Genomic DNA, 16,515 nt, shown 5'->3' with positions numbered 1-16,515 from the left:
GTGGAGGCAAAGAACGCCCCACGAATACCAACTAATTTCGGAACAGGCTTCAGGAATCAACAAAGAATAGTAAATGTTTATAGGACATTGTACAATCTGAGCTTTTGTATGTTCTTTCATTTTGAACACTGAAGCCTTGCATCTTCGGTCTTGGGATGATCACGTGTTGTTTTCAAATACCCGTCCTTAGTAATACAAATACGACACAGTTTAAAGCCATTGCCGGATTTGCACTAGCGTGATACATATGCCTGAGTCAGCCATTCTTTGTTTACTTTGCATTTCGGTCCCTCCAGAAACCAGTTTGCGCTCATTTGATACTCATACTTGCAAGGTTACTGCCCATACCATCCATTGGCATGTCCTCTACCTCTTCTTTTGGTCCTGACTTGCTAACTTCAAGTCCCAGCGGCCAACACAGACAGTGGCTGGACGTGAGCTCATCCTTCTCGCCCGGATACTCTATTCGCCGGTAACCTGGCGATCAACAAATCCCAATATGGAGGGCGAAAACATGGTAAGCAACCCCACTTTGATTCTCTGTTTTATCGGAGTACATGGGATCATAACTGATCATCTTCAGACCCGAACCACCAGGGCGTCTACTCGGACGCGCCTGCCACAGGCTGGCCTACGTGAGGCTAGCTCCGCGACGACCAACTCGCGCTCCGGCATCATGGCGCCAGGTACAATCGCAAACAAGGCTATGAGCATGTCGCGTATGGAAGATCTCGAATCGTTGGCGCAACATGAACTGACAGCGCCGAAAGCAACCCGCCCGAAGACCGCCAACCCGGAAACGAGGAGACCTGGACCCGTCACTCGACAGGCTAATACCACGACCAAGGCGCACAACCGGGGCAATTCGTACTCATCTTCAACTATGTCCCGACCCACCGCACCTGTGACTCGCCCAGCGAACGGCTCCTTTTCCTCAACTGTCGGCCCCGGCACGCGCCCAGCATCGGCCATGTCCCGGTATCAACCATCCTTCAACGGCCGCAGACCTGTCGGCGCATCGATTCCGCGCGCAGCAAGCGCATTGGATACCCATATGGAAGACGCCTCTCCTAGTGTGCTAGGAAAACGAAAGGGTATGCTACAATTTCCCTTATTTCCCAGTCGTATCCCTTCTTGTCCCGTTGGAACCGTGTCCCCCGGATTGGCTGAGGGTTGGAATGGGATTGGTGAATTGGCCGCGCTCTCTCTGTCCGAGAAACCTGTCCCTTTTCCAAGTCCTTCCAACCTAGCAACTGTCCCCGTGTTGCCCAGTACCCCATTTCGGAATGTTACCACCCCAGAGTCACCCGGACATGTGCAATCCTCCTCGTCATCTTCTTTTTTCACAGTCCCTACTGCACCCTATAGAACCCCGTCACATTCCCAGCGACGCATTATCAAAAAATCCTCAAATTCCGCGTTTTTGACCAAAGGGTCTTCGATCAGAAGTTTTGACAATATCACAGGTCCGGAATGGGATCAAGATTCCCGCGAAAAGAGTATGGAGGGATTGATGCAGACTTTGCTGGCCCAGGTAAATCAGCAAGGCCAAGCAAGCTCTGGTCTGAAGGAGACTGTTGATCTCTACAAGACAAGAAGTAAGTTGAGTTGCATAAGAACCATGCTAAAACAAGTCTAATCTTTTCGTCCAGTCAATGACCTCGAAAAATCTCGGGATGAGGTGAAGGAACTCAATATTACCCAGCGGGTGGAATTGGATTTACTGCGAACCCAATTACAGGCCGCTGAGAAGGGGCGTAAAGACGACAAGAGAGATCATGAGATCGCTTTGGATGATCTTTACCAGCGCCAGCGCATTGAATTGGACTCAGTCCAACAACAAAGCAGGAAAGAAATCGACAACATCACTGGCCGACATCAAGAGGAGGTTCGCGACCTGAAAAGACGATTTGATCGCGAAGTTGAAGGCGAGAAAGCAGCACGAGTAAGCGCGCTCAGCAAGCTGACTTCCCAATCTGCACTTGATATCCAGAATTCCCAAATTGAATTGGAGAGGAAGGATCGCGAAATCACATCATTGCAAGATAGGCTACAGGCCTTGAAGGCAGACCTTGATCGCGAACGAAGAACTGTGCAGGAACTCAAACTCAACCTGGATACCGCAAGCAGCAACAGCGTTACTCTAGAGTCATCAATTCGTGCGCTCAAGGCACGCATTGAATTCCTTGAAAGTGGACGGGAGGAGCAGTCTAAATCCTTTGAGCGGTGCAATCGGGAGATGATGGATGCATTTGCCGAGACAGAGGCGATGAAGGAGAAGCTGCGTAGGGAAGAGACGCTCCGACGCAAACTTCATAACCAGGTGCAAGAGCTCAAAGGCAATATCCGCGTGTTCTGTCGAGTTCGCCCTTCACTTAGAAGTGAACCTGCCTCCGATCTCACTCTTATGCAGTATCCCGATGAAACCGGCGATGCAAAGGAGATCAATATCCTTGGCCCCGAAGAGAAGAGCAGCCTTGGAACAGCTACCCGGAAGAATAACACTTTCTCCTTTGATCGTGTATTCAATCCATCCACCCAGAACGCCGAGGTGTTTGATGAGATTAGCCAGCTTGTTCAGAGCGCTTTGGATGGTTACAATGTTTGCATTTTCTGTTATGGCCAAACTGGTAGTGGCAAGACGCACACAATGTCATCGGCCGATGGCATGATTCCCCGTGCTGTTCACCAGATTTACGAAACCGCGCAAGGTCTGGAAGAGAAGGGTTGGCGGTACTCAATGGCCGGTAACTTTGTCGAAGTTTACAACGAAAACCTAAATGATCTCCTGGGCAACCCGGATGAATTGGACAAGAAGAAGCATGAAATTCGCCACGACATGCAACGGGGCAAGACTACTATCACTGACATTACAACTGTCAACCTGGACTCCCCAGAGATGGTTGAGTCTATTCTCAAGAATGCGGATGCCAACCGCTCGGTAGCAGCGACCAAGGCCAATGAGCGCTCATCGCGGTCCCACTCCGTCTTCATTCTCAAGCTCATCGGCCAGAACCACATCACTGGTGAACGCAGTGAAGGCACGCTGAACCTCGTTGACTTGGCAGGAAGTGAACGCCTGAGCCACAGTGGAGCAACCGGCGAGCGTCTGAAAGAGACTCAAAATATCAACCGTAGTCTCAGCTCTCTGGGCGATGTGATTGCAGCTCTCGGCCAAGGCAAAGAGGGAGGTCATATCCCATACCGAAACAGCAAGGTATGTTTCTTTTTTACTCCCATTTCTATTTGCTAGATACTAACTCACTGTCCAGCTCACCTACCTGCTCCAGTTCTCCTTGGGTGGAAACTCCAAGACCCTCATGTTTGTTATGGTTAGCCCGCTTCAGGCACACATGTCGGAGACCTTGACCAGCTTGAAGTTCGCCACCAAAGTACACAATACCCACATTGGCACCGCAAAGCGACAGGCGCGTGTTCGTGATGCCTGATTATGATGATACCTCTTTACTTTTTTTGTATATATTTTGTTGGCTTTCTCTATGGGGTAGGGGTCTTTGACGATCCTGTCCTCTACCCTGGCGTCTTGGCCGGGCTCATTGATGTTTTTTTTTTCTCCTTTGTCAAAGCCTTTGGAGATATTCGGTTCCTGTCTAAGCGTGTGATTTACTATATGGACAATGATACATTTGGTTTAATCAATGCACAGTAGTAGGCTCTCAATGTTTTTATCTGTTTGGTTGATATTGCGAGAGAAATCCTAGTCTCCCTTGTGAATAAATTTACGGATATCCAATATCGTCTGTTCCCTTTTCTCAATCCAAGGGAAATGTCCACATTCGCCATAGGTAATCAGTCGGGCATTTCGAATGTCTTTCACCGTCCGTTCCGCAATCCCTGTTCCACAGATCATATCTTCACGGCCGAATATCACAAGTGTATCTGCCTGTACATCACCAAGCCTCTCCACCATTTGCATTGAATTCTGCAATTCCCTGTCACACCGACCCTGAGCTTGGTAGCACCAAACTGACAGTTTGCGATCACCAATATCACGCAGTAGCTCTGGTACGTACTGCTGAGGATCAAAGAAGTACAAATCCCACATGCCTCGCACTGACTCCGTAAATTCTTCGTCGGAACCAATTTTCCGATCCAGCATACTGTCCCAAGCATCCTGGTATCGAGGATCTATGCGCGTCGCTTCGAATTGCAACAATCTCTTATCCTGAAATCCTACTAGTTGGTGATCGAGGAGAATGAGCTTGCCAACGCGACTAGGATACATCTCTGCATACCCCAGCGCAATTGCTCCGCCGTTCGAGTGGCCGAGTAAAACCGGATATCGCTCCAGATTCAGGTGTTGTCGGAGATCCTCCAAGTCGGAGGCAAGATCGGGCATACTGCTCATCTGAGATCTGAGTGGTCTCGATGATCCGTCCGTTCCGCGAGAATGGAAGAAGACGACAGTATAGCCGCTAATGTGTGCGCTATCGGTGTGGTCTTCGAGTCTCCATAACTCTTGCACTCCATTTTGAAGATATTGAGATCCTAATCCCCAGCCAGGGCATTGAACAACAATAAGATTCTGTGAATCTTCCTTGTCGGTAGATGGACGATGCACGACATATTCAAATACCAACTCTTTTGCTGGAACACTAAAGGTATGGGTTCCTGAGTGGAAGAATTTCGACATTTGGAAAGAGTTTGACAAGTAGCATCGATATCCTCAAGTCTTTATAGGTCGTATGCAATCGAAACCAAATTTGTTCCATTCATAGCATGAAACTGTGACGTCATTCGGAATACGACTATGTTGAAAAGGGAGAAACAGACGGGAATCAAGAATTGTATAATCGGGGACTAGAGTTGACCAAAGTACTTGTCCGCCTTCTGCTTTACCCATTGGGCCTTCTCTTTAATAACAGTGGCGTCCAAAGTCCCCTCCTCACAGATATACGCATCTATGAGTTCAGCCGGAACCCATTCGAAGTAGATATTCTTAACCTCAACTGCGTAATTCATGTTGCCTCGACCAGCCGCTTCAATTCCTCCAGTAAGGATCTTGACTCCTTTCATGCCGCTGTCCGCCCAACAACCCAACAGCTCTTTTGGATCATTCTCTTCGGGGCTATTATTGCTATCGGCGCCAGGCTCGGCCACCTTCTCTAGCTCACTGAGAACCAAGACTTTGGCACCAGGACACACATGTTTGGCACTCAGAACAGTTGGCAGAGATCCAGTTTTATTGCTCACTGAGCCTAAATCTGAGATCTGGTCGGCCCCAAGCAGGACGAAGTCCACTTCCTTGCTGGCGAGGGCAGCGGATGCATCGGTGTACACAGTTAGTTTCAGATGTTGATCGGAAGATGAGGGAAATTTTGACTGAAAGGCAGAGAGGATGGAAGACGCCATTTTGACCCCTTCACAAAGCGGACGAGATTCTAGGATCCTAAGGTCCAGGTTAAGAATTGGAAGGGATGCGAAGGCTTCCAGGATACTATCTCGGATGGTAGAGCTCGATGAGAGGGTGAGGATAATGAGAGAGGACGGAGGCTGTGATTCTGCTGTAGGCAGAATGTTGGATTGAAGATAGGTCCCAAAGGAGCGTTTGATGTGCATAGGCATTTGTTTGCGCTTGTCCAAATGGTGGTCAAGCAAGGCCAGCAGGCGTTCCCGTTTGGCTTTGCTGTCATTGGTCTCATATACGATCTCTTCCATGTCGGCGAACAATCCTAGAAATGCATTCAAGGTCGCTGCCCCCATGCTTTCTCGTCCATTCTTCCACAAATGCCATGCAGCCATGCGAGCAGTTTCCCACCACTTTGTGTCAATGTCCTCGCTCATCTGCACGATAACGTCTCGGAAGGCCTTGAGCGCAATCGAGGTCAGCTCGTGCGATCCACTCTGATGATCTGCCTTCAGTTCTGCCAGGCCTGCTGTGAGTGCCTTGCTAGCGTGCTTGTTCATTTCACCTTCAAACCAGACTCGTCGCAGGCTGTCTTTCAGACGTGGCACACCGAAGAGTTTCTCATCATCCTTGACTGTATCGAGACCAAACCACTGCCAGCTTTCGTGCTCCCAGTCAATTTGAATACCCTCCTCTCCACAACCACCTTCACGGTGGTCTTTGAGTCGGAATAGGAACGGGAAAATGGTCCATTGCCGACCGACAGAAGGATCGGCAAAGGTGTATGGTTTTCCTTGTCGCCAAAGATCAAGATCTCGTGAGGTGAGAGTAGTCTCCTCGTTCAACTCCCGCCATGCCGCTGCTACCGGCGTTTCATGACTCTCTATACTGCCTGAGATGGGAGCGAGGTGGTGTCTTGAGAAATCAGTTATTCTGCGAACAGTCAATAGTAAAAGCGCGGCTCTGGGATACGTACTGATATGTCCTGACTTTCTCGCTTCGCCGGAATAGAGCGACTTTGTTTTCTCCTGCATTTGAGTAGATAAACGAGGACACCACAGACCTCTGTTTGAGCTCTGGTTCGCTGTTCATGCTTCTTGCAGGAGGTAAAAGATCTGGAGACAGGGAGGGTTACGTGTAGATGTAGATAAGCTCAAAGTTTCGGGATATCCGCAATGCTGTCACCATTGCATCATTGCATCGGATCGCATTGGCATCCTAAATGGAATATTTTTCGAAACACGAACTTGTCTCATTATTTCTTGATAAGCTAGTATTGGCTTCCAAACGCCAGTGACACCATCGTTTATTATATATCCCAACGTCAAAGTGATCCAAAACTTCAAGATGCCTACTCTCACAGGGTCATGTATTTGCCGGAATATTGAGTACGAATTGAAGCTTGCTTCAAGTGATGATGCGAGAACATCTCTCTGCCATTGCCGCAACTGCAAGGTACACACTTGAAATTGAACAGGGATGTCACTTCGCTAAATATGAAATAATTGAGCAGAAAGCTTTTGGAACTAATTATGGCCTGACAGCCAAAGTGCCAAAGGACACATTCAATCTCACCAAAGGGACACCGAAAGAACATGTCGCAGATAACGGATCTGGAGCTGTGATTCATCGAGAATTTTGCCAAAATTGTGGTAGCTTCATCCTAGAATATGGGGTATGTTAGCTTTATATAATGGGTACGGAGATCTCCTAACGAAGAAGTCAGGATGCTGCCAAAGACCATTTTCGCTACATTTGCGTGGGATCCTTGGACGATCCCGAAGCATTACCCCCCAAGGGGGAATTCTTCTGCAAGGCTCGGGCGAGCTGGATGCCGGAGATCCCAAGTGAGTTTAGTATGCTGATCTTCTAGGTATTTTCAACTCTGACAAATATTCGTAGATATATTCCACAAGCAGATGGTAAATGAGTAAATAGTAATGAAATGGATAATGTGTGCTCAGTTTGTCCAATAGCTGTCTAGACACATAGTCATAATAATATACATATCACACTGTCACGCTTCTTACAACCATGTCCGTGGCTAGCAGTTTCTCTCGAATGGTGATCGCATTCAAGAAGTCATTGCTGTCCACCCGGCGATATCCATCTTCCAGCGTCTTCTCAATGCCTGCCCGTAGATGCCGCTCGGCCAATCGACTCCTTGCTTCTAGCGGATCGGAGTCGACAAAGACGCGATAGTCGACAAGCTTAGCAAGTTCACACCAGCCGGGCTCATCAAGAAGCAGATAGTTACCCTCGATGATAATGATCGAGGCATCTGGCGTAATGGAAATCCCGTTCTCGACGGGGTCTTTCGCTTCGTGATCAAATGTCGGTGCCTGAATGACATCCGCCGACGACCAGTTTCCGGAATAGGGAGCTGCTAGCGGTGTCTCGTCGGCCCAGGTGCGGAGCCGAGAGACAAAGGTCACAAAGCGGTTCACGTCGAAAGTCCATGGAGCTCCACGACGGATATGTGCCTCTTTGGGGTTGGGCAGCTGATCCAAAGCTGCCCGAGAAAGATGAAAGCCATCCATAGAGAGTAGGGCAGCGCGGGAAGTCGAGCTCTGATTCAACTGTTGCACTACTGCCTCGGCTGTGGTGGTCTTCCCTGAACCAGGGATGCCTGCGATGGCAACTAGGAGGCGTGATTTGGTATGAGCATCGGCCTGGTTGCGGATAGCATCTGCCAGTCGCCGGTACTCGGATTCCATCTGTAAGTTAAGGTTAGATTGACTACTATGAAGGCCTAGATATGATTCCTACCTTGAATCAATCGCACATGGATATAATCTGATAGTGACGCAAACTGAAGTAGATGCCTCGACCACGGCTGGTGACAATCAACGGATCATACTGCGCACAAGCACAGAGCAAATTCAGCAGCTATCTGGGTATTCTTCAAATTGCCTGATCAAAGTGCAGGGCCGAGTTATGTATGTGTTGGTGGAGCGGGTATCGGGTCACAGTGTTCCGAAGCAACGCAGTGGCTCTCGGTGTTGGCCCGACTCGGCATTCCTCCTCAATTAGGATCTTTGCAAGTGTTTTTTGGGGTAAAGTCAGGAAAAAAAGGGGGGGGAGAAGTGGAGGGTTGATGGTTCATTCAAACCATTTTGATGCCAAAATCATTTCGGAACACAATTTTCCGGCGTTACACCAGTTCATAATCTATGAACTTCAAAAAGAACCTCGTTTGATTTTGATGTAGACTGGAATCAAAATCCAGTGAGATGTGACTTTCAAAGAAAACAAAAATGCCTAAACGCAAAAATGCCCGGGCAAAAAAAAAAAACATGCGCCTCGGACTTTGATAGCCTCGAGACGCCAGACCTGCAATCATGAACGCAAGAAAATCGAAACATCCAAATAAATTCCCAGCAAAGAAAATGCACAGAAAACAGTCATATTTACATTGCGTCCTTGGTCAAAACCTACGTAGAAACTGTTTCCACTTCACGGACTGTTGGCTTCCGGTGTTTTTTCTGTTTCGGGTCCACATAGAAGCACAAGAGCTGTTGTGACCAACAATGAGAACACTGAGGTCGAGTATGATCACAAGCGGTGTGTTGTTCACGACAGGATTTACAGTCTCCCGGATGAAGCTGATATGGCTCAAAATCTGGGGATGTGTCTTGGAACGCCGTACCCCGCCATCCAGACCATAGCCACTGGGAGATGCGACCGCAAAGTCCACCTTTCATCCCGTATGTAGGATCATGGGAAATCTGTCTCAGAGCAGAAATCCGAGTTGATTCTCGATGGATCAGTTCTCTGTAGATCCTGTCAGACTTGATCATCTTGGAACAACCTCAAAAGCCTCTAACCGCTGGCCCTGACTCGCCATTGTGGGAGGTTCACGTTCTCCTTTTACTAGGACTGTCACTGAGGATCTTGATTCATGGCAAAGTGAAGATGAACCAGAAACAATTTAAAAAAAGTCGAATACGAGGTATGTACCCAAGGCATTCCCATGCATAACCCCCTCCGGCCCTCCAGCCCCTGCATTGGAATAAACAAATAACGCACTTCGGGCACTATGCATATGTCATATCAGGCAGCTGAGGAGTCACGCGGTCAAAGGGAGTTAGTATGTTCTTGGCCTTTTTTTAAACACTTGTTTCTGGATCATGTTATCTCAAGAGTAACTTCAGGCAATGTTCGATATTCGGAGTTGTACAGTTCGGAATCACGTTCCTCGACTTGTGAATGTGACGAGTAGTGGAAAACCGTTGAAACGTCATAATTGCTTCAGTCAGCCAACATGTGAGGTAACCGAAAAAAAAAAGCTAAGATGTACTTCTATTGTTCACAATAACTAAGTCAACATGGTTCGGATAAGCGAGGCGATCAAAGATGATCACCGGAAACTGGAATCTTATTACAACATCGTCGTCAACTCCGAAGATGAAGATGAGCAAACTCGATTTCAAAACCAGTTTACCTGGGAACTTGCACGACACGCTGTTGCCGAGGAACTAGTAGTGTTCCCCGCATTGGAAAAGCTTCGCCCCGAGGGCAAGGCGAAGACAGATGATGATCGGCGTGAACATTCAGCGGTAGGTGTATTCTCTATTTAATAGAGAGGGATCCTAACATGACACAGATCAAAGAAATGCTCGACGTTTTCCAGGATCTAAATTGTTCCGATCCGCGCTTCATCCCTACAGTTACAACACTGATGGAAGGTCTTGCCCAGCATATGCAAGACGAAGAAGCAAACGACCTGGTCATACTGGAGGAGTCCCTCAATTCTGATGACAGTGAGAAGTTGGCTGATTCTCTTAACCGCACCAAGATCTTTGTGCCCTCTCGCTCCCATTCATATGACCTGAACAACCCGCAGTATGAGACCGCTGCCGGTCTACTCTCAGCTCCACTGGATCATCTTCAGGATTTGTTTCGAAAGTGGCCAGAGGAGGAAAGCATGCTAAGCGCGCCAATAGAGTAGATATATCAAATGAGGTATCACAGCAATATAGAGATTTATTTGCTTTTTCAACTTCCAGTCTCTAGAATGTGTAAACGCCTGAACGTAATTGAATTCCTATCCTGGATACTGATCAAGTCTGGATGAGTCACTTTCGCTTTGAGTGGTGTGGTGAGATTTGCATTTAGTTCTGGATAGACAATTGTTAGCAATTGACTCAATACTATGGGCGAATTGTCTCTCACCTTTCCAAATCACTTAGACCACTCGGGTTACCCGGAGGAGCCTCATCAAGGTAATGTCGAGGAGTATCCCCGTCAAGCTCATCATTGAGAAGATCTAATGCATTACGCTTGGACTTTTTGGATACTTTAGGATTGTTAACAGCACTGGAAAGTATTAGTAACGGCTATAAAATGCAAATGGGAACATTCAAGCTCACGCTGTATATCCACGCCTCGCGTTCAATTGGTCTTCGATAGATGAATCGAGATCTTTAGCTTCCCCCAGGCTTGACATCATGCATTTAGGTATTTGAAGAAATCTCAACTACCTGACAAAGATACTAGTAGACTTGGTGGTAATTATCAAAACATACGAAGGCGAGGCAAGAGCAGCAGAAAGACCCGGGTTTATAACGTCACATCCCCATCATGATCGGGCAATAGATGCTAGAGGCACCCGGAAATGTCCCGACCGTATAGTTCTAATTACAAATAATGCTTATAATATATTTCAAGACTATCAAGGGATTTATTTAGGGCTGGAACTCTCTAGAAGACGATATCTCATCATAACACAAATGTCATTGATAAACAGCCCTGTATTGAACAAAAGCAAGGCATGTTTAATGGGGACTGCCGTACCTGGTCTGTCCCATATATCCGGTATAACCACCTTGATTCATCAATTCTACATCCGATTCGTCCTGAGTTTTGTGATAACCCGAGAGAATCTTGCTTGGGTGGAAGAAGTTGAAAAGCAGACAGCAAGCAAACATCAACGCCGCATCAAATACATATATGAATGCCTCTTTGCTTTGGAGAAATCCGTCGCTGCCCTGGACATATTCTGCCACTCTGTAGATTGATCGGACCAAGACCAAGACGCTGGCCGTATAAAGAACCTTCATATAACGGGTCCAGGGAATTTGAGTGTCTCCCACAGCATGCAAAGGTGTAGATAGCATGCGGCGATGGAAAACCAAGCAAATAACAATAAAGAAGCCAAAGAATATAATTTGAACAAAAAGTCCGGCAACAATCATGTTGTTTCCGAGGTTTACTTTCGACTTGTCCTTCGCGGTAGCAAGCATGCCACCTCCTAGAAGGAAACACTGTTAGTTAGGCTTGTACTTGCAGAAAGAATCCATGTATCGTACCTCCACTCTGGATGAAAAATGATAACACATCTCCCGTCACAAATATCTTAGTCAACCATGACGGCCTAACTAGGGAACATGAGGCTGCGTCCAGCAGACGAATGATACGGCCAAGAATCATGTATATGGAAGCCGCAAAGAATGCAGGTGCTAACAGGAGCATCAAGCTTTGTGCAATGTACGGCTTGGTGGTGAAATCCGGGGCTTCCTGTGCGCTGGCATATCTTGCCAAGTAGCCGAACGCCTCAACTAAAAACAGTTCGCAAAGATGAGTATAGTATCAAAAGGGGAGAAGCAACAATAAAGGAGTACACACATAGACCACCAATGATAAATGGGATGAAGTACCAGGTTCGGTTCCGACCTAATTGCCAAATATGGATGGCGGCAGTGAGTCCAAAGACTGCTGCAAAAGCGACGGCAGAGCTAGCAGAAGGGTCGTAGTGATATAATTTGAATCCCTCGGCCATGATGAAAGGGCGTAATGTGCAAGATGGTTACGGAATGGTCGATCTTGGAAAGCGGTAGGATTCGAGAAAGACAGGCGATGAAGTTTGAAAATTAAAAGGAGTGAGAAGACCGTCTGGTGAAGAGATTCACTAAAGAGGACCACCCCCTATTATGAGAAGAGCCTTGTTCTTTAAATATATTTTCATGTTGTCTGATATACACGCTGTGCTAATACTTCTCTGCCTTGGAGCTAGGAAATGCTTGAGCCCCACAATTAGGGCTCACCTTTTGTTGAGAAAGCTGAAAAAAGCGACAAGCTAGACCTTTTGAGTATAAGAATACGAACTATCGGAGAGGAACGAAAGAGGGTCAAGTCAAGCTTGCAGTTTATTTTCTGATCCACCTAAGATCGTGGTTTATTGTCCAATCAGACATGCTATGGATCTCCCGAACCAGAAAACGTTACGAGTACGAAATCCTAGTTTGTACATAGTTCTCTACATGATATCTCTTCCAACATTGAAGGTTGCTAAATAACCTTAACGATAAGTTTTTTCTTCGTCGTGTTTCCAATAATAGAGCAAGGAGCGGAATACGAAAAAATAATAGCTCATCTGGAGGCATGCGTAGGTATATTATCAAGTGACAGCTGGTCTATGTTCCTACTGCTGACATTCCCCTCCAGACCACATCACGGAGGATATATCGTTTGCCTACTAACGTACGGTGGTGCACAGCACCAACTGACCAACCCCCCTGCTAATCGCCGGTGTCAGCACCCGCCTAAATATGCCCCTAATATATGCGCATGCACTTAACAATGAACTCGGAACGAGACGCTCGACAGTGAGATAACATTTTCTCAGGTTCTTTCTGATTTTTTATAATTTAATCTGCACCTACACCTTGATTCCATACAACACCCACCATTTTCCACTGGATTGTCGTGAGGATATATATATTGAATTAGAACTTCAAGACACGAAATCCAGGCACTGGATATTAGTAGAGCAATGGAACAATGTGAAGCTTGCAACTGTTTTGCTTCCATGAATACTTAATATGATGCACACAATTGGATGGATATACATAGTCTCCACGAAACTTGATATTCTTCAAGTTTGAATGTTCTCATTAATTAAGTGCAAGCCCACTAGCCCCTAGTGTTGCTAGTCACAAATTGTAAGCATTAGGTATCCTTTGTATGAAGACTCCATATTGAAGGTACATAAGCACAACATCGGTTTTTCTCGGCTCTCAAAATAGCTTGAGGAAAAATAAGAATAGATCTGATACCAGTCTGGTTTAATTTATCCGTTAAGATTACTTCTAAATATATAAAAAGCCTACAAAGCCCCACGTATAAACGTCGGAAAAATTTAACTCTCTTGCTTCAAAGGACCATTGAATACCTGTCAAGGTTGATGCTAACGATTTAGAATTTTATTTACACTATCTTCCCACCCCCTAAGTATTTTGAGCGCCAAGAAAATCGGGGTTATGACCGTGTTGGGCCCATGTACCTTTTGTATAGAGTTGCTATGCAAAAGATACCTACTCCTTGCCATTTATGATCGGGGTGTCCAACACTTGCCACGATTATCACCTATATTCTATGACTAGGTAGTATGTAGTTTCCCGAGATCCTTGAATTATGTGATCTGGTAGCAACATTCCTGTCTATTAATCCAAACAAAATAGAGTCGACCAAAGTACAGTCTAGACCTAAGCGCTAAAAGGGACTTCGGAAGAGATGTAGATCAATGCAAAGGTTGGAGGCGAAGTGGAGAGAGCGGCAACTCCGGTCATAACATGTCCGCGTAAACATTTTCTCAGCTTTTTGACTTGGAATGTGACAAACAAGTGTCGAGAGATACTAATGTGATTATCTGTATGTTTTTACTGTCCTCTCTAGCTTTCTATCTTTCTAGTGTTCTGTTCAGATGCACAAAAAGCTCCTGTTTCACCGTTTGTTTTGGGTTACCCCTCGGGTGGGCTAAGGGTTTCAGGTTGACACACCACCCCCCTTAACCGCCATCACAGCGACTAGTCGATCTTTTTTGTGTTGCTCGGCCTATTGCTCTGAAGAATGGATCATCGTAAGTGGACTTGGACCTGGACTAGAACGCCACGGAGGCCCCTCGCCTCCGCCGTTGTAGCCTATCACAGACATCCACCCACTACCGCAGTCGAAGGTCTCAGGCACTGATGGGTTGTTACTGGATGGACAAATTGATCTCCAGTTTTCAAGGATGTATCTGGCATAATTCTGGATAAAAAAAATATGGGCTTGGGGGGGGTTTGGTGAAAGGTATTTGGGTCAAATACCTCCCACTGTTGCTCCGATATGTTCGACACATTCACATTCCTTTCTCCTTGTTGACAATCTGGAATTGTCAGTCTTTCTTTTAGTTACTTTTCTGTTTTATCAATTGCGCTTTCTCTCTTTTTCTTTTCATTGTTTCCTGGAACTCCTCACAAGCATTCAGTGTTATACGTCTCCAGACAAGATGGTTTCTTCAACACGTTCACTGAGCGCTGGATCGCTGATGCTCGCTTTATTAGCTTCCCCCGTGGCCGCCACAAGTTACTCCCTGGTGGAGACTTGGCAGGGGAAGAATTTCCTGGATTATTTTAACTTCCACGTTGGCTCTGACCCGACCAACGGCTTTGTCAATTATCTCGACAAAGAGACTGCCGAAAGTACAGGCCTTGTCAAGGTCACCGATTCTGGCAGTGTGTATCTCGGTGTCGATCATGCTACCAAGCTGGACCCCAAAGGCAAAAAGGGCCGTGATTCGGTACGCATTGGCAGCAAAAAATACTACGACCAGTCTCTCGTCATCGCCGATATCGCCCACATGCCTGGTAGCGTCTGCGGTACCTGGCCCGCCTTTTGGTCTGTCGGAAGGAATTGGCCGGGAGACGGCGAGATCGATATCATTGAAGGTGTCAACATGCAGGATTACAACAAAATCGTCATGCACACAGCCGGCACTTGCAGTTTGACAGATACCGATATGACTGGTTCGGTGAACGCTACAGGGTGTGGTGAGGATCTAGGCACCGTCGGTTGTGTAATCGAGGGTCACCAGGGCAGTTATGGCACACCTTTCAACAAGAAAAACGGCGGTGTGTATACGCTGCAGTGGACCGATGAATCCCTCAAAATTTGGTACTTCCCTCGAAGCTCGATCCCGCCCTCGATTACTAGCGGCAAGCCCGATGTAACGCAATTTGGTACTCCAATGGCCGTGGTGCAGGAATCGTGCGACGTTGCCAGTTCCTTCAAGCCCCAGTCGTTTATATTTGATACTACTTTCTGTGGAGACTGGGCAGGAAATGTGTATGGTGATTCTGGGTGCCCCATGACCGGCGGCGATGGCTTGCAGAGCTGCCACAACTACGTCGCCAACAACCCGACCAAATTTGCGGAGTCGTACTGGGAAATCAACTCGGTCAAAATCTATCAGACTGGTGTTAAGGGTATTGCCTCAGCTGCATCATCCGAGCCCAAGCATGATACGACTGCTGCTGCTCCGGTGGTGTCACACACAACTGCTGAGACACACGCTACCCATACTACTGCTGTGCATTCATCTGCTTCCACGAAAGATGAGGAAGCTGGAGTAATTCAGGAATTGACTCCTACATCTGTTCCCACTGTTGCAGCTACCACTGAAAGCCATGCCACTGAAGAAGTCGACCACCCTGCCACCAGTAAGAAGACTCGGACTATCACCTCCGTAGTCACTGCGACTGAGACCTTCTGCCCCGAAGACGAGAAAACCTCCGATATTGCCGCCCACTCTGTGGCAACAACTGCGCCCGCTCCGGCTGTACAATCTGTCCAAATCCCAGCCGACGGCCAAGATACCGAGGCAAAGACCTCTGCGGCTGGTGTGGATCCTCTCGCTAACCACTCATCCGTCCCAGCTGGTCAGGGCCAAAATAGCTACACTTCTGCTACCGTTGAGAGCTTCGGTGATTCATGGTCCACGCCTTCTGCGCTCCCCTCTTACTTTGTTTCCTCCGTTCCATACGAGGCCTCTAAAGCTCCGGCCCCTGCTCCTACCGATGTCTCCCCGAAGGAGGCTCCATCCGCTACATCGGGCTTCTATGTCCCTAGCGGCTCTCAATCTGGCTCCAGCCCTGCCTTCACTGGCCCTATCTTCACCGGCGCCGCTGATCGGTTGTCTATGAGCATGTCGGCTCTCTTCTTTGGATTCATTGTTGCCTTTTTGGCTTAAACATTTGTGATAAATTTCGTTTCAAACTGCAATTGGCGGTGATTTTTGTTTTCTTCTTTGTATAGCAGGCCCTAAAGATGGCCGTAGACTTGGTTTTGTTTCAATTCAGTCTTTTCTTTGCCTCCAGGGCGTCATC

The 16,515-nt window shown here is 47.2% G+C and overlaps 9 protein-coding genes across 9 annotated transcripts; 4 read left to right on the top strand and 5 right to left on the bottom strand.

Annotated features, from left to right (window-relative positions):
• Positions 1-499: 499 nt before the first annotated feature.
• On the top strand, positions 500-3,449 carry N7447_001419 (putative kinesin family protein (KlpA); the record flags this gene model as incomplete). The annotated part of the gene is made up of 4 exons (XM_057225695.1): positions 500-517; positions 584-1,598; positions 1,653-3,217; positions 3,273-3,449. The coding sequence occupies 4 exons, from the start codon at positions 500-502 to the stop codon at positions 3,447-3,449; spliced, it is 2,775 nt and encodes a 924-aa protein (XP_057089711.1).
• Positions 3,450-3,718: 269 nt separating this feature from the next.
• Positions 3,719-4,654, bottom strand: N7447_001418 (alpha/beta fold hydrolase; the record flags this gene model as incomplete). The annotated part of the gene is made up of 1 exon (XM_057225694.1): positions 3,719-4,654. One exon carries the CDS (start codon positions 4,652-4,654, stop codon positions 3,719-3,721), a length of 936 nt encoding a protein of 311 aa, XP_057089710.1.
• Positions 4,655-4,821: 167 nt separating this feature from the next.
• On the bottom strand, positions 4,822-6,460 carry N7447_001417 (translation initiation factor eIF-2B subunit family protein; the record flags this gene model as incomplete). Its single annotated transcript, XM_057225693.1, has 2 exons — positions 4,822-6,283; positions 6,345-6,460. The coding sequence occupies 2 exons, from the start codon at positions 6,458-6,460 to the stop codon at positions 4,822-4,824; spliced, it is 1,578 nt and encodes a 525-aa protein (XP_057089709.1).
• A 255-nt stretch (positions 6,461-6,715) lies between these two features.
• Positions 6,716-7,241, top strand: N7447_001416 (GFA family protein; the record flags this gene model as incomplete). The annotated part of the gene is made up of 3 exons (XM_057225692.1): positions 6,716-6,823; positions 6,879-7,043; positions 7,095-7,241. 3 exons carry the CDS (start codon positions 6,716-6,718, stop codon positions 7,239-7,241), a joined length of 420 nt encoding a protein of 139 aa, XP_057089708.1.
• A 136-nt stretch (positions 7,242-7,377) lies between these two features.
• On the bottom strand, positions 7,378-8,085 carry N7447_001415 (phosphoribulokinase/uridine kinase family protein; the record flags this gene model as incomplete). Its single annotated transcript, XM_057225691.1, has 1 exon — positions 7,378-8,085. The coding sequence occupies one exon, from the start codon at positions 8,083-8,085 to the stop codon at positions 7,378-7,380; it is 708 nt and encodes a 235-aa protein (XP_057089707.1).
• A 1,611-nt stretch (positions 8,086-9,696) lies between these two features.
• Positions 9,697-10,319, top strand: N7447_001414 (uncharacterized protein; the record flags this gene model as incomplete). Its single annotated transcript, XM_057225690.1, has 2 exons — positions 9,697-9,927; positions 9,975-10,319. The coding sequence occupies 2 exons, from the start codon at positions 9,697-9,699 to the stop codon at positions 10,317-10,319; spliced, it is 576 nt and encodes a 191-aa protein (XP_057089706.1).
• A 96-nt stretch (positions 10,320-10,415) lies between these two features.
• On the bottom strand, positions 10,416-10,817 carry N7447_001413 (Con-6 family protein; the record flags this gene model as incomplete). Its single annotated transcript, XM_057225689.1, has 3 exons — positions 10,416-10,488; positions 10,544-10,687; positions 10,741-10,817. The coding sequence occupies 3 exons, from the start codon at positions 10,815-10,817 to the stop codon at positions 10,416-10,418; spliced, it is 294 nt and encodes a 97-aa protein (XP_057089705.1).
• Positions 10,818-11,145: 328 nt separating this feature from the next.
• Positions 11,146-12,149, bottom strand: N7447_001412 (RTA1 domain-containing protein; the record flags this gene model as incomplete). Its single annotated transcript, XM_057225688.1, has 3 exons — positions 11,146-11,621; positions 11,680-11,928; positions 11,996-12,149. The coding sequence occupies 3 exons, from the start codon at positions 12,147-12,149 to the stop codon at positions 11,146-11,148; spliced, it is 879 nt and encodes a 292-aa protein (XP_057089704.1).
• Positions 12,150-14,639: 2,490 nt separating this feature from the next.
• eng2 (putative GPI anchored endo-1,3(4)-beta-glucanase) lies at positions 14,640-16,379 on the top strand (the record flags this gene model as incomplete). The annotated part of the gene is made up of 1 exon (XM_057225687.1): positions 14,640-16,379. One exon carries the CDS (start codon positions 14,640-14,642, stop codon positions 16,377-16,379), a length of 1,740 nt encoding a protein of 579 aa, XP_057089703.1.
• Positions 16,380-16,515: the final 136 nt, after the last annotated feature.

This window comes from Penicillium robsamsonii, assembly GCF_028829455.1.
Source record: "Penicillium robsamsonii strain IBT 29466 chromosome Unknown utg000001l_segment0_segment0, whole genome shotgun sequence".
NCBI lineage: Eukaryota > Fungi > Ascomycota > Eurotiomycetes > Eurotiales > Aspergillaceae > Penicillium > Penicillium robsamsonii.
Note: the sequence above shows the minus strand (reverse complement) of the source record. Positions and strands in the feature narration are given on the sequence as shown.